At 40.0% G+C, this 17,796-nt stretch overlaps 1 protein-coding gene across 1 annotated transcript; it reads right to left on the reverse strand.

The window, feature by feature from the left end:
- Nucleotides 1–369: 369 nt before the first annotated feature.
- On the reverse strand, nucleotides 370–17,795 carry AMACR (alpha-methylacyl-CoA racemase). The gene is given in 7 exon segments (XM_047729731.1): nucleotides 370–1,165; nucleotides 1,168–1,337; nucleotides 1,340–1,495; nucleotides 11,492–11,678; nucleotides 13,928–14,088; nucleotides 15,195–15,338; nucleotides 17,460–17,795. Coding segments are annotated over 7 exon segments (1,146 nt in total). The 5' UTR covers nucleotides 17,707–17,795; the 3' UTR covers nucleotides 370–1,084.
- Nucleotide 17,796: the final 1 nt, after the last annotated feature.

A 17,796-nucleotide genomic window follows, 5' to 3' on the forward strand; every position in this document is an offset into this window, starting at 1 on the left:
CCATTCTAGGGAGGGGTCAGGAAAAGGTGCTCCTTAAGGTGACATTTGGGCAGGGGGCCTGAAGGTGAACTGAGGGGTAAGTCATGGGTCTACTGGGGCAGAGGCGGACATGGTGGGCATGGAGGCTGGAGACTGGTAAGAAGAGGAAGAGTCTAGAAGGACTTCCAAATGGATGGTAATTTACTGAGAAAGAGACATGGGTGGGTGATGCTAAGAGGCAGCCACACAGAGGAGCCAGACTCTCAGTATGGTGGTCTAGATGGAGAGTGGGGATTATAAGAAAGAAATCTCAAGAACATTTTCTAAAATTCCAATTCAAAGAGACTGGTTGAATGATTTTCTTATCACATAAAGAGGATCAGACTTTTCTATCTAAGGACTTCATTTTGGTAAATAGTAGAGACAAAGTTATTTCAATGAGCTACAAAATGGTTTTTAAGGGCTATTTAAAGGACTTTCTTAAAAGCTTTTCACAAACTTAAACGCATAATTAAACTTTAGGAGAGAAAAGGCTTTATTTAATAAAAAGCATTATATTTATTCATTTAAGGTACATTGTTAACATTTTTTTTTTAAAGATTTTATTTGAGAACAAGCAAGAGATAATGAGCTGATAGAGAGAGTGCGCGCACATGTGCACGAGCTTGCATGTGAAGGCATGTGTGCCCACAGAGAGAGGAAGAAGCAGGCTCCCTGCTGAGCAGAGAGCCTGATGTGGGCAGGGCTTGACCCCAGGACCTTGAGATCATGACCTGAACCAAAGGCAGATGCTTGACTGAGCCACTCAGGTACCCAATTAACATTTTAATATTAAAATATAATCTATCAAATTGAAAGGCAGAAAAACTGTTACCATTTAATAGTGGTAAACTGAAAACATTCCTAAATCAAAAGCCATGATGTTAACCATTTTCAGAATTCAATCAGTAATCAGTCTTGTTTCTTGATTAGAACAGTTGATCCACTGTTCCTTCATGTTTCCATACTTAGAATTTTATGTATTATTCTATATCGAACATGTAATATTCAAATTCAAATTCATTCAAATTGAATATTCAAATTCAATTCACAGGAGGTCTGGAACTTAGAGATGAGCTCTGGGCTTATTACTTTCAATAATTTTATCTAAGGTAAGCTGATTGATCTCTTCCTGGCTGAACCTCAAATTTCTCGAAGTATCTCTTCAGTATGTTCTCCTACAAAAGGATCCCTTCTGGATGAAGGGACAGCTGGGGTGTCTGACAGCAGCGGTGCAGGGCGGGGACTCACACCCTGCTCCGCATCAGTGAGAAACGAGCCCCGTTCTTTGTTATGATCGTGGTGGGCAACCTCTTCAATGTCAGAACTGGGGTCACACATGCATCTGTGCCGTCGAAGACCTGACACCACTCTGCCTTTGTCTTCTTTGCAAATACATCTGCAAATCTCTTCTTCATTTCTGGCCAATCACTCATGCTCATCTGATGAGGAAGGTCATCAGACTCTAGCCCAAGTCCTGAGATAAAAACACAATTTCTTACATTATTATGCTTTGGGTGGAGTTATTATAATCAGTGAAAAATGCATTTTGACCTTACCATACTGTCCCTAACAGGATGTTCTGTAAGTTTCTCAGCTGGGTCAAGGGAGGAAATTCAAACTCAACTTGAAGCTGGAGACAATGTCTAGAGGTAAGTGGCTAGCAGGACTCCAAAGAGACTTCCCACAGCCAAGATTTTATTATTTATATTTCATCAGAAGTAGTCTATTTGTAAAGGTCTAGTTTCCAGAAATTGTTTTTTTCCCTAAGTTTTTAACAAGAAATTTCCTCATGATGTTATTATCTGTCATACTGAATTCAAATAACCCCACATTTTATATAGTATACCCAAACCCTATGAAAGGTAAAATTTAAACAACTTTACACATGATAATCCCATTTTTTAAGAAACCTAAAGATAAATGGTTAAATTCAAAATTGCAATTTTATATGTAATATTCACCTCTCTTTATTTTGGTCCAATAAAAGAGCTTGTAGTAGGACAGTGATGTTTGACTCATTAATCTTTTAGAACACTGCTGTGAACTAGAAACAAAGGATTTGTAAGGTAACCAAAGACACATGCAACAAACTGTTCCTACAGCAAACATGACAGAAAGTGATCACCCAGCCAGATCATGAGTGGGGCACAAAGACTTGTGTGTCAGGCACGAAGGAGACTTGAAGGACCCATCAAGACATGGTACAGAGAAGATGAAAGCATCCAGCTCGGGATTTAACAGAAAGGATGGCTTCTGGGCCCGTGACCTGATCTGTGCCTCCTTTATAGACTAAAGCACCAGCCCTCCAGATGCACCTGAATTCCAAGGCTGATCAAATTATACCCAAAGGCCCCTTTACTAGGATTTGGTGTGAATATCACTTTTACTCCCTCATGCAAGAGGGTTTTTAAATGTAGATGGTGAGAGTGGAATAATAATGAAAGGCCCTCCTTCTTATGCATGATATTTTGTATAAGTTTAGTCAAATTAATCTAATACTTGTCACTTTCATCATCCTTCCCTTCCCTATCATGTAGAAGAACAATGACTAATTGTAAACTGCTCTGAAGAGGAAAATCCCTCAAGAGGTAAGAAGACATGGATACTGCAGGCAATTCTTAGGGTTCTGAGGTATAAAAGGAAAAAAGGAGAACTCCTATAGTTCTGGACAGTTGTAAAAGTCACCTGTGGGATATACAAATAAATTTTTCTCTGTAGTCACTTGTCCCACTCAAATACCAGCAAAAGTATGGAACCAAAACTGCAGGTTTATCACTGTAATCTACAAAAAAAAAAAAAAAAGTTTCTAAGGATGTCTTTTACTTAGCTTTCTTTTTTCTGACTGCCCCAAACTCTGAGATTAAAAAACAAATGAAATGACCAGTTAGCCAAAAATAGTGATATAGATCATAGCTATTGCTAGAAACATATCTGCATGCTTTTTAAACGTTTGTTTAATCAGAATGTGATCAGAATCCTAACACTAAATAAAATTAGATCCAATATGTTTTCTTTGTAACAGACATTATATTGAGATCAATGGTCTCAAAGATCTGTACACTAGAAAAACACTAGAAATCAAAGACCTCGGCTCCTCCCCCCAACTCTGACACCCCAGCTCCTCCACTGTCTTATTCTTTCTCAGCCCCCAGTTTCCTATCCTGCCCATGACCCTGATCAAGGCCCCAGGATTAGCCACCAATGGTTCAGGATAGGTTGTTTGCTGTGCTCTTGATATTCCTGTATGGAACTCTAAAAACCATTCTACCACATAAGTACAACTGTAGGTTGTGGCTAGTTTTTATAGCATAACCCGCATTAAATTTATCATATTTTAAGCAAAATGTTTCAAGAACTGGTCTGTAGATTCAGACACTATTTAAAACTTGGGACAACTGTTTTAATTTCCAAAAGGCTACCTTACATATATGTGTACACATATACATAACCACAGGCAATTATACAATTGACACATACTATTTTAAGTATGTGTCATAAACTTTACTGCTCTATGACATAATATTTGGCAATATTAAGCAGTCAAAAATCCATGTTGTGATTGTGCAATGTTTTATGTACAAAGATTAATGTTTATTAATAAAAAACAACAAAAAAAGTGTTACAATACAAAACTGCAGAATAATGTAAATGAACTTGAATTAAGACGTGGTTACATTTAGCACAGGCACACACACATCATAGGGCTGCTACATAGAGCATGAGGCAAATTTTTTGTATTGACAAGAAAGGACATCTTTAATATATCGTTGAATAAAACAAGATAGCTACTAACTAAAATTTTACATAATTATATACTGTATATAAATATAATTTATAAATAAATAAAACAATTGTGTTGATATGCACACAGAAAAAGTTCATGAAAGCCACATCCCAAACTTTCCCAAAGTGGAAGGACAAGGGAGAATCTTTACTTCTTAACTGACCAATTCTGTACCACACTTTTTTCTAAAACATGCATTATTTTGAATTATTTTTCATTTTTTAAAAATTGTCATAGCATAAAATTTGTAGTAATTCTGCTTTAGATTTCTGAGGAACTGCCATACAGCTTTCCACAGCAGCTGCACAATTTTCCATTCCCACCACTAAGGCACAGGCCTGCAGTTTCTCCACAAACTTGACAAAACTTCTTGTTGTCTGCTTCCCTTTTAATAATATTCTGAAATTTTAAAATTTTTAAAAATTCTCTATTGCTTACTGATTACACTACAAGAGTCTTGTTATCCCAAAATATCATAAAATTCAGAGTTGTCAGATTTCTTTGCCCCAGAAAGACAGGGTCCTACTACAATAGAATTTGTACCTTCCCAAAACCTTGTATATTTATGTTCAGATACCGAGGAGTTCAACTGATGTATGGTCTCGAAGATCTCAAATATAAGGTAAAATAAATGAGGTACATAATTAATACTACCTAAAAAAATCATTATAGATGTGGCCATTTGTCCAGTTAGACCTGAGAGAGAAGTAATATATATGTGATTAGTAAAGTACTATTTTTGTAAATAAATACTGTAAAAGAAAAAAAATGCTGAGGCATTTTTGCATGGCCTGTGTAGATTAGCCAAAGCTGATTTAACATGCTAAGTCAGCCTGAACCAGAAACCCACCTATCAATTAAGGATCCCTAGTGAACTCTGCAGGGAGAGAGGAGGTTAAGGATACCATAAAAGGCTGTGGATGCAAAGAGAAGAGGCTATAAAAAAAATCAGGGTGGTTATAGAGTTTAGACTTAGAAAATCTAGAACGTGGTCAGAAGATGAAGGGCTGGAACAATTAGCCTGCTAGAAAAACATCTCATTTCATTTTCAATATTTCCAGAAAAACTCATTCATTGTGGTGGAGTATGCATGTTAGAAATGATCATACCAAACACATATGTTTTAAGATAACAACAAGATACACTAAGGAGAGAAGTTAACTTCTGGAATGGCAGTCAGAACCTTCAAAAACCTGTTCTTGCATAAAAGCAGCAAGAACCTTGGCCCAAATGGTCAGAATGAGCCTTTTCATAACTCTGGAAATTAAAAGTTTACAATAATCCAAAGAGCATTTATTCAAGAAAAACAACTGCATCTCAGTAAGATCAGTGAGACTTGCAGTGTTATAACTTGCACAAATTTCATCCCTCTCTCCCCAGCTCAGGGGTAGCCATCAAAACCAACAGGCTTCCAGCCATAGTGCTGTCATGGTAAGAAGTCATGGTAAGAAGAAAATGAGTTGAGAGCTTCCCCAAAATCCCATCCCCAGAGAATTGCTGTTTGTCTAGCAGCTCCCTGAAAGGCTCCATTCTCAGGGTTTGTCTTCAGTCTGACTTAGAGCTCACAATGCCCTATTCCTAGAACATTTCTGACACATGTCAAAAAGATCAGAGGCAGCTGTTTAATATCATAGCTATCTGAGGTGGCATTCCCTGTGGGGACTAAAAAGAAGCTGAGAAACAAAAATGGGGAATAGGATATACATGAGGGGCTTTGAGATGTTCCAACACATTCCTGAGAATTTAGAAAGCACATGTGTAGGGCTGTGAGCATGCCCAGGAAAGATCTGAAAAGGTCCTAGTGTTTCACCTCTGGCGACCCTGAGTCCCCATATAAGCAAAACACGAAGGCACAGAGTACCTCAGAAAAAGATGGGAAATTAATTGGTTCAAAGCATTTAAGGATATCCCTATCCAGTCATTACCTGATCACCAAGCTAACTGAACAGCCTTCAGTAGCTTCACGTACCAAAGAATACAGATTTAGTCCAGGAAAGTCATTAAATAAACAAACAGTGGAAATGACAGACCCAGGACTGGGGAGAGGGGAAGGGAAGGTGAGACCTAATGTCCACAGTTGCCACATTACGTTACTTAAAATATCAAGTTACAACTAAATTTGTGAAGCATCCAAAGAAGAAAGAAAATATGACACATACGCAAGGCAAAAAGCAGTGAACAGAAACTGTTCCTGAAAAAGCCAGATATTGGACTTACTGGAAAAGACTTTAAATCAGCCAGCTTGACAGTTCAGTACCATGCTGAACTGGTGGTCACAGCTTTGTAGTAAAGCTTGAAGTCAGGTAACATGATGCCGCCAGCTTTGTTTTTCTTTTTCAACATTTCCTTAGTGATTCGGGGTCTCTTCTGGTTCCATACAAATTTTAGGATTGTGTGTTCCAGCACATTGAAAAATGCCGGTGGAATTTTGATCAGGATGGCATGGAAAGTATAGACCGCTCTGGGCAGTATAGACATTTTAACAATATTTATTCTTCCAATCCAGGAGCATGGAATGCTTTTCCATCTTTTTGTGTCTTCTTCAATTTCTTTCATGAGTGTTCTGTAGTTTGAGTACAGATCCTTTACTTCTTTGGTTAGGTTTATTCCAAGGTATCTTATGGTTCTTGGTGCTAAGGTAAATAGAATCTGTTCTCTAATTTCCCTTTCTATATTTTCACTGTTAGTGTATAAGAAAGCAACTGATTTCTGTACATTGATTTTGTATCCTGTCACATTACTGAATTGCTGTATGAGTTCTAGTAGTTTGGGGATAGAGTCTTTTGGGTGTTCCATATAAAGTATCATGTCATCTGCGAAGAGAGAGAGTTTGACTTCTTCATTGCCAATTTGGATACCTTTTAATTCTTTCTGTTGTCCGATTGTTGTTGGTAGGACTTTTAGTACTATGTTGAACAACAATGGTGAGAGTGGGCATCCTTGTCATGTTCCTGATCTCAATGGGAAGGCTGTCAGTTTTTCCCCAGTGAGAATGATACTCATTGTGGTGTTTTTAATTTTTAATTTTTCATTAACATATATGTATTATTAGCCCCAGGGGTACAGGTCCATGAATCGCCAGGTTTACACACTTCACAGCACTCACCATAGCACATACCCTCCACAATGTCCGTAACCCAACCACCCTCTCCCTACCCCCTCATTGTGAGTTTTGCATAGATAGATTTTATGAAGTTGAGGAATGTTCCCTCTATCCCTATACTCTGAAGAGTTTTATACAGGAAAGGATGCTGTATTTTGTCAAGTGCTTTTTCTGCATCATTTGAGAGGACCATGTGGTTCTTCTCTCTTATTGATTTGTTCTATCACATTGATTGGTTTGTGAATGTTGAACCATCCTTGTAACCCAGGGATGAATCCCACATGGTCATGGTGGATAATCTTTTTTTTTTAATATTTAATTTATTTATTTGACAGAGAGAGAGAGAGATCACAAGTAGGCAGAGAGGCAGGCAGAGAGAGGAGGGAAGCAGGCTCCCCACTGAGCAGAGAGCCCCATGCGGGGCTCGATCCCAGGACCCTGAGATCATGACCTGAGCTGAAGGCAGAGGGTTAACCCACTGAGCCACCCCGGTGCCCCGGATAATCTTTTAATGTGCTGTGCATCCTATTAGCTGGGATCTGTTGAAATCTTGGCATCCATATTCAGCAGGGATTTTGGTCTGAAATTCTCCTTTTTTGGATAGGGGTCTTTGCCTGGTTTGGGGATCAAGGTAGTGCTGGCTTCACAGAAAGAGTCTGGAAGTTTTCCTTCTGTTTCTATTTTCTGAAACAGCTTCAGGAGAATAGGTATTATTTTACTGTGTATTTACTCCAAAGATACAGATATAGAGAAAAGAAGGGCCATCTGTATCCCAATATTCATAGCAGCAATGGCCACAATCACCAAACTGTGGAAAGAGCCAAGATGCCCTTCACAGACAATGGATAAAGAAGATATGGTCCATATATACAGTGGAAACATTACGCAGCACCATCAGAAAGGATGAATAACCACTTTAGGAAAGGAAAGGAAGAGTGAATTGGGGTAAATCAAAAGGGGGACGAAGCATGAGAGACTGTGGACTCTGAGGGTTTTAGAGGGGAGGAGTGTGGGGAAATGGTGAGCCTGGTGGTGGGTATTAAGGAGGGCACGTACTGCATGGAGCACTGGGTGTGGCACACAAAAAATGAATCTTGGAACACTGAAAAAATAATATAATAATAAATAAATACAAATATGTTCAAATCACTGAAGGAAACCATGTCTGAAAAATTAAAAGAAAGTTTGAGAATGATGTCTAATCAAAGAGAATATCAATAAAGAGGCAGAAATTATTGAAAAATCAACTAAATAGAAATTGGTTAAGCATCTGCCTTCAGCTCAGGTCATGATCCCAGGGTCCAGGGATCGAGCCCCATATTGGCTCACTACTAGCAGGGGAGCCTGCTTCTCCCTCTACCCCTCCCCACTGCTCGTGATCTCTCCCTCTCTCTCTCTCTGACAAATAAATAAAATCTTGAAAAAAAAATTGTGGAATTGAAGAGTACAATAAAATACAAACTTCATGAGAGGGACTCAACAACAGACATGAACTAGCAGGAGAGAGAATCAGTGAGCTCAAAGAGACATGAACTGCTTAGCCAGTCTGAGGAGCAGAAAGAAAAAAGAAAAGAAAAACAAACAGAACTTCGGAGACCTGTAGGACACAATCAGGAAGAGCAGCACATAGAGAAACTGGAGCTTCTTCCACACATGCCTCTGCCCTTGTTTCCTGGACTTTCCTCATAGCCCGGCCCCGAACACCAGTATTCACTCCTGCCTCAAACAAAGAAACGGAGACGGCATCCTGCCCTCAAGCCAGAGGGAGATGACAACAACTCAGCACTTGCTGAAGGGAGAGAAACAAGAGCAAGCACTCAAACATGTTGATGAAATACAAGATAAAACACACTTAATGAACATGGCAGAGAGGAGATTTTGAAAGCAGAACAGGACCATAACAAACCCTGCCAAAGAGGTCAGAACCGACTGCCAAAATCCCAAATTTGGGGGTGAGAACATTTGTCAACCATCCACAAGGGTCTGCACTGCTCGGGGAGGAGGTGTCGCGTTATCTGACAAGAGTTGAAGTGGCAGAATTTGAAGATACTAAATCAGGTTACAGAATAGAATAGTATTTTGATGAAAATCCTTACTTTGAAAATAAAGTTCTCTTCAAAGAATTTCACGCGAATGAGAGTAGTGCTCCACTGTCGAAGTCCACTGAAATCAAATGGAAATCTGGAAAGGATTTGGTGAAATGCTGAAGTCAAACATAGAATAAAGCCAGCAGGAAGGGACAGCCTGAGGAACCAGAGGCCTAGCTTCTTCAGCTGGCTACGGACCATTCTGATGCAGATGAGTTCAGAGAGGTCCTCAGAGATGGTGTTTCGCCAAATCCACGACAGTACTACTTGGTTCCTGATACAGATGATGAAGAAGGGGAAGGGGAAGGAGAAGATGATGATAATGATGATGATGACGAAGAAGGTATGGAAGACACTGATGAGGATGAAGATGAAGAAAATGAAGGAGATAATGAGGGAGAGGAAGGAGAGGCTGATGAAACAGAAGATGACTAATGGAATACTGACGGAGTCTAACCTTCCTTTTTTAATTCTCTCGTCTCTGGGAGCAATTTACAGTCTTTTTCCCGCTCCCTACTCTTGTGCTCATTTGTCCTGTTTTTTTTGAAGTCTCTTTTCTTTCCTTTTATACCATGGTTCTCAACTTATTTTGGGGAGAAATATCTGGAGCAGAATACTTTGGGAAAATAATGTCTATCCCTTTCTGTTCCAAATTTATTTTTATCCCTTTCTGTCTCAACAAAATCTTGATGGAATCAACGCCACTGTGATCTGTGGGAAAAAATAAAAACCTGCTCCCTTAGCTCTGTTGGAAGTTGGAGGGTGCTAGGCCCTTGTGTGGCAGTGCATAGAATTCCAGCTTTTTTTTCTCCTTTCTCTGTATATTGGGACCCTGAACAGCCAAAACGATCTTGAAAAAGAATAAAACTGGAAAACTCACACTTTCTAATTTCAAACTTACTACAAGCTACAGTGATCAACACAGTGTGGTGCTAACATAAGGAGAGACATGTACATCAATGGAACAGAATTGAGAGTCCAAAATAAACCCTTATACTTGTGGTCACCTGATTTTCAACAAGGATGCCAAAACCATTCAATGGAGAAAGAACAATCCTTTTGACAAATAGTGCTGGGAAAACTGGATAGCTATATGCAAAACAATGAAGCTGGACCCTTAGCTCGAAAATTAACTCATCATGTAACAGAGACCTAAATGTGAATGCTGAAACTATAAAAATTTTACAAGATCACATTGGAGTGAGACTACAAAATTGGGAGTTCTCTGAATAACTCCTATGTAATATTTACTAAAGGATAAGTAATATAAATGTGCTAACAAGCTTACATGTTATTAGAACTCAACAGTATCTGTAGCAATTGATTAGAACTCAAAATCTTTTTCAATGAATATACTTTATCATTGTCATTTAGAATTGCCTGTGAATGATGATGACAAAAAGCTAAATGAAGTTTAGTCATTTTCATTATTATATTTAAATTCTCTACAGACAGTGCATGAATACACAAGGTTTACATCAGGTAGACTCCACTGTGCTCTGTCCCTGCTGCTTCCAAGGCCCTGCACCACGGAGGTGGCACTGTCATTCCCACCATTCAGCCCCTCCTGTAGCATTGTTCTGTCCTGAATTATGAATTAAGATCTTCCATTCTTAGTTTAATTTCTGAACAGAAAAGCTTTTATTATCTAGAGAAACCATTCTGTTCTGCATTTCTCCAACTATATTTTAGTCAGTGAAGTTAATATGGTTGATCAGAACATGCTTTCCGATGCTTGCAAAAGACGATTTCAGCTATATGCAAATAACTGTAGGTAGTATTCCATCAGAAAAACTACCAAATGTTAACAACACAACTCCACACTTGAACTTGAAAAGACAGGTGTGCCATGACCAGCTTGTCACACTACTACATTAGAAGTCACACTAAAACTTCTTAGATACTCAGGTATCTGTAAAGAAAACTTTAAATTCAAACATGTTACAAGAACAAAATAACATCAATCCAATTATTTAATTAGGGAAGAAGAGATCTCAAATATTTCCTGCTAACTTGTGGCCACGTGCAAAAAAAGACAAGAATCTGCAAGAAAGGTATACTGCAGAAGCATCAAGTGATAATAACATATTCCGATAAAATCTTATTTACCAAAGTCACCCTGTACTCGTGACCCCTGACACTGGGAAAGACTAGAGGTGACATCTGTCAAGGAGTAAGAACTGGTAGAACCAGCAGGTCAATTCTAAGGAAGAATAAGACGTGGGCACACAAGAGCAGTATAAATACCCAATACTACTGACCATGAAATGTGATAAAAAATTGAACTTCCACAAAATGGACTGTTTTTTAAAACTCTGAGCTGTTTTATAGACTTGCCAAATTACCTATTAATTTAAAACACAAGGGAAATGCCCCATAATATAATGATGGTTACAATGAGGTAAACTGTAAGGTAGCTACATAACAAAGACATAATGAACTTCAAAAGGCTCCAAAATAGAGGGGCGATGGGGGAGGCACATGACAGTTACTTACCTTTGATCAGCAGCTTGTAGAACTGGGGCTCTAACGCTCCAACAGCCATGAAGCCCCCATCTGCCGTCTTGTAAGTTGTGTAGAAAGGTGCTCCACCATCTAGTAAGTTCTGTCCTCGAGGTTTTTCCCACAGTCCTGTTTCTTGAGATTTCCACAGAAAAGAACTCAGGTATGCGGTTCCTTCCACCTTTGAAGAAGAAACAAGATACAATATGAATCCAATACTTAAACTATAAAAGCATGATTAATTCCCACTTAGATTTTTTTAAACATTGGTATAAAAATGTTTCTTGGTAATTAACAAAACTTCGATATTTCATGAAAGTATGTTAGAACAAGTTTATGATACAGGGTTTCTCTACTATTCAGGTCAGAAGATATTTTTCAGAAAAGACTTAGAAGGAACTACTTTTGTTCTCCCCTTCAAATAAAACTGCCAAATGTTGACAATTTTTGATGTCAAGGGAGGGCACATGGAAGTTCATTATATATTCTCCCTTTAATTATATATGTTTAAAACTATCAGGATAAAAAGTTAAAAATAAAGCAAAGAGGTTTTAAAAAATCTATTTTGATCTCAATACCTATAACACATATATGTAGATCCATGAAGAATATCACATTATAAAGGTAAATCATATTACAATTAAATTTAGCTTATTTTAGTTTGACTCCAAGCCCAACAAAACTGTATTTGAGCATTTAATATATTTTAATTTTAACAATCACTAGAAAGTTACAAAATAAACACAACAATATGAATGGCAGATATATGGGGTTTTTGAGTCCAGACAACTAGTTGAGGAATGCCCATTTCCCGCTGAGTCCTGAAGTAACAGTAACAGATTCATGTTCTCAGGTGTAATTGTTACAGGCTGGATGCATGGGGCTATCCAAAGAAAATTACTTCCCTATGCTTATGACTTTGTGATCCTAATGATTCTAGGCCCCCAGGGAGAAGGCCATCAAAGCACCCTTGTCTCAAAGAGTTGGAATGAAGTGGGCCTATGGAATTCCTCACAGTTACTGGCTGTGAAACAAATACAAATGTATCTCTGGATATATCCTGATTTCCTTTTTAACCTGAAATCTCATGCACACCTCAGTTATGGCTCTGACATCTGACATACCAAATAGTGTATTCTGTATAGGTGGCCTAAAGAGGTGCTTCTTTTGAAACAGGGTACACAGATTTTAGAGAGTCCCCATATCTATATATACACATGTACATGTACATATACAGACACACACATAGAATGAGACACCACATATAAAGACACATACGCACACACACATGAATATACATCTACGTAAATCTCACCGGGTCACCCACACCAGAAACAGGGGAGTCAGGACACCTACAGGGCTCAGTTGGTTAAGTGGCCAACTCCTGATTTCAGCTTGGGTCCTGATCTCAGGGTCCTGGGATGGAACCCTGGGGATTCCTGCTCAGTGGGGAGCCTGCTTGAGGATTCTCTCTCCCTCTCCCTCTGCCCCTCCTCTCACTCAAATGCACACACATACACACTCTCTTAATAAATAAATCTCAAAAAGAAAAAAAAAAGAAACAGGGGAGTCAGCCATGACTCCTCCCTCTCCCCTCACTGCTAATGCATCATCAAATCCTGGCAATTTTACATCTCAGAGATAAATAGCCCTTAAACCCAGACCCATTCTATCACCAATGACTTTAGTGCTCCCACTTCTCTCTCAGCAACCACCCAGGAACTGTCTCTCTGCCCCCAGTCTTGTCTTCCTCATCCATCTCCATTCTGCCTCCAAAGACCCGCCCAAATGCAAACCTGTAGGGGTGCTGGACTGGGCTCCTTCCAAGGCACTGCGACAACTTGGACAAGTTCCCATGCTTCGGTTTCCTCCTCTTTAAAATAATGTATTCCAAGCGAAACTGCTGATTTGAAGATGAGGAGAAACTGCATGGAGGAAGTGCTCTGCATAACACAAGGCCCGTGCTCAAGGCAGGGCAGTGAAGAAATGCAAAGCCTTATAATGTCGGAGTCTCCCCAAAAAATGTAGAAGGAAGGTCTAGACTGGCCCATTTTACTTTAGCACCCGTAAGAATCTTCTCTTTCTATCTGCTAAGGGAGCCTTCTGGAGCCCAGTTTCAAATGAAGATTGCTTGAAAAATGTATATGAAGTATAAGAAATAGTGTGGGGAAAATTGCTGAACCCAACATTGGAATCAGATGAGCCATGAAAAGTTCAGAGAATTGATTCCACAAACAGATATCAATGATGACATTCTGACACATGTAAAGGATATGAAGCTATTTTCAAGAAAAGGATGTTCTTGGTAATATGGGTTCCAACTTCGAATCCCACCTCTCTCTTGTCCTATTCAGAAAAGAATCTGAGGCAGCTGCCCATCAGACTTGGGAACAACTGGGAGGTTCATCACCTCCCCTAATTAACACTTACCATGCTTACGTCAATGACCTGACCTTTGCCAGAGCGCGTGCGTTCAAATAGAGCCAACAGGATGCCCAGTGTGCACATGAGGCCACCACCACCAAAGTCAGCCAGTAGATTCAGTGGGGGAAATGGATTCTCACCACTTCTGCCAATTTTTGACAGGACACCTACATCATTAAAAAAAAAAAAAATCAGGGAACAGGACCTATAAATTTAACGTCTCTTTTAAATAAATACATGAACACCTTAAGAGTAATAACCAGTCTCTCTAGCTGCTGACATAGTGAATACTAGTACATAATGCTTTTCCAAATCTAAACTTATTCAGCTTATCTATAAATAGGCTTTCCTCCCCAACAAGGCTCCTTGTTTTGTTTTTCACCTTTTTTTTTTCTTCTCTAAAACTTTATTCCAACTAATGCTTTCAGAATTTCATTACTCAGTTTTTACTCACTGAGTTTCAGGGAAAAAATTATTATCATTAATTACTGTTACCAATTTAGTTCATCAATTATATAACAGGATAATCCACTGCCATTCTTATTAGAAAGAGACACAAGAAAATAAACACAAGAAAAATAAAAGTGACTACATATTAAAATAGCTGGAAAAAACAATTCTATCCTCACTCTTTTCCTCAACCTTTCAATTTGTTCTCACAGGATATTTGAGACTCAAAACTCAAAAACACACACTTTCTTAGGATCCTAGGATTGGGTCATTCTAAGACTCAATCTCATAGGTAAAAATTCTAATAAAGTGATAATACGACCTGAAAACTAGAGGTATTCAGTAAAGTCTAAAATAGTGACTCAGGCAATGATTCTCAATGAAGTTGGAAGGAAGGGGAGTCAGGATGAAACAATATTAGCATTTTCAAACTATAAGACCACCAGGTCTCTTTACTTCCTGGTAGGGGCTTGACTGAGAATTGATTATACAAATGCAGTAAGTAAATGTTACTAGCCAGAGTTTATTATTCCTCAAATGTGTGAAGACAAGGAGAAAGGAGTTGAGAATAACTGTTCCAGAACAAACCAACCCCTCCTTTTTAATTTTAACTAGGTTCCATGGGCAAAGTGGGGCTTGAACTCACAACCCTGAGATCAAGAGTTGCATGTTCCACTGACAGAGCCAGCCAACCCACCCTTTTGAGCGACCATGGTTCCCTTATTGATTTTCATTAGTATTTAAATCTGCACCTTTGAAAATTCTTTGTAATTAGTATAACTGTCCATCTTGACTGGACCAAAAAATTATTTTCTCGATGTACCTGACAAAGCCAAATAGTTGATGTCATGGCCTGCTACTTTAGAGAATCTTCCGGACTGGCCAAATCCACTCAATCTGGCATAGATAAGCTTTGGATTCTCCTTCCGCAGAACCTCTGGGCCTAGCTGGAGTTTCTCCATGACACCTTAAGAGGAAAGTAACAGTGATTTTTTTTTAAAAGAGAATGAAACTGAGCATATAATCCCATCACTATGGCAAACAAGAAACGGCACTCTTCCAAGTCATACTAATAACGTTTGTTGTGGGTTTTAGCATGTTTCCAATAATTAGGGACACAAAGAGTGAGGCCACCATTTCTGGAATGAATGACGTCTGCCCCAGAATAGTTTGTCCCTCCAGCCCTTCCTTCTTTCCCTTCAGGCATATCCAAGTTCCTTCAGTCCCCATAGTATGCTTTTCATTCCTTGAGTCAGTGCCTTTATAGCTCCCCAAATCCTCTGCTTAGTCATTTATTAGAAATGGTCTGTTCTCTTGGAACAGTTACCTTGGAGCTTTATTTGGTCAAAAATACACTTTCGAAAATGGCTATTCCTTTCAGGATCTTTTCTTTTTCTGTACCTTTATCATTGCCCACCACCTTCTACCTCATGCTGTGCTTATGTGTGTAGATATTCAATCACCTTTGGTATCAGCTTAGAAACCTCTGGTAGGATTCATGCCTGATCTGTTTCCTCGGGCCTCTACATATAGTACCTAGCATGGGTACCTTCACAAAAGGCTCAGCAAATATCCATGGAAAGAGTTGCTAAAATAGCATCTAAGAGTTCTTATAAGTACCATATTTGCACAAAATTCAGATAACTGACACTTTAAATCTCCTGGGACTAAAGATAATAAACGTTATACAATAATTTTCTTGTCTTTGTCTTCCTAAAGCTATGTAAATTACCAAAAAACAAAAAACAAAAAACTCTAGTCCTCTGCTTAAATAAACACCAGCCACAATTCTCTCACCCAGCAGCTATGCCTGTATTCCGGGCTCCATTTTCCCCCTAATTCCAAGACCCTGGAATCAACCATGTTGAGCCTCCACCTTTAAACAGGGCATTATTAAATTGTGATACAATCCTAATTATTAAATTATTATAATCCTCCAATCTGCTGTGAGGATAAATGAGTGAACACCTTTAATATGTCTGGTGCCCCACAGGCGTTCAATTCATTCACCAAACATTTTCTGACTTCCTGCTATACACCAGGCAAAGCTTTGGTTTAGTACTTGAGCAAGTTTACCCCAGCAGCTATGCGAGAATGGATGCAAGTGGTGCTAGACCCAGACATCAGCTTTGAAAAGGCTGTTGCAACAGTGTGAAGGAAGCTACAGCAAGTATGGAAAGCCAGAGTGAGAGCAAGGAGGAAGGATGTCTGGATTCCTGATAACTGTAAGCAAATGAGTGAGTATTTGGAGTTACGGATGGAGTGCAGGCTTATGATTCAGTCACCTGGGGGGGCTTGCTGGTTCCATTTACTGAGAGAAATAATATAGAACGAGGAGATGCTATTTTAGGAGGTAAGATAATGGGCTTGTTTTGGGATTTGTGGAAGTTGCCATGCCTGGGAGACAGCCAGTTAAGATGTGCAGAGCTTGTGCAGTCCAGCGGTCTGTGGCTCTCAAAGAATGGGGAGGAGGTACAGTTATGTATTTGTTATATATTTGCTTATAAAAGGGGAAAACAGTCTCGGAATAGATAAGGTGGCTCGGCTCCAGGGGTCAGAGTGTAAACTAAATTGATCTGAAGCCGGAACTTGGGAACGGGAATGCCAGGATTTAACAGTGTTAGCCTGGGTCAGAGGATGGCTTTTAGAGGGTACATCAACCCCCCAAACTGTAGAAAAACGACTATGTACCTATCTGCAGTTTTCCAGGTGGGGAATCTCTGGCTTTCGTTAGATTCTCATAGGATTCGTGACCCTCAAATAATAAAATAATAAAGAAAGGCAAATGCAAAGAGGCGATCAGAAAAATGAGGAATTTGGGAAGGAGCCGGGAATGGGTATAAGGAGAGCAGGGCAACACCGGTATCTAGGATTCCAAGTACAGACGACCATCTCAAGGGGCGAATGGTCAACAACAGCAAACGCGACAGAGAAATCTAGAAAGACTCTGACAGGGACGGGTCCGAGTGGGAACAGGGAAGGAGTGTAACGGGCGCAGCTTGTCTAACGACCCGGCCCGGCTCCTCCCTTCGGCAGGGACCCTCCCGCGTCTGGTCCCAGCGGCGCTGCGGAGGCGCCCGGGCCTCACCGTGGCGGAAGGGCTCCAGCACCACATCCGTCCGGGCGCAAAGGCGCCGCACCACAGCCGCCCCCTGCGGCCGCTTCAGGTCCACTGCCAGGGAGCGCTTGCCCCGGGCCAAGAAGCTCAAGTCCCCGCGGGCACCCAGCCGGTCCACACGCACCACCTGCGCCCCGAAGTCAGCCAGGACCATGCCGCAGTACGGGCCCGGGGCCAGGCCAGCCAGCTCTAGCACCGAAATGCCGTGCAGAGCCATGGCTCCCGTCTCCAAGTGCAGAAGTGTCCGGACTCACATCTTGCCCTGACCGCCGGAAAGGCTTGTCCTCCCGGGGGTCCCTCCCTCTCG

The sequence above is a fragment of the Lutra lutra genome, chromosome 5 (genome assembly GCF_902655055.1).
Source record: "Lutra lutra chromosome 5, mLutLut1.2, whole genome shotgun sequence".
NCBI lineage: Eukaryota > Metazoa > Chordata > Mammalia > Carnivora > Mustelidae > Lutra > Lutra lutra.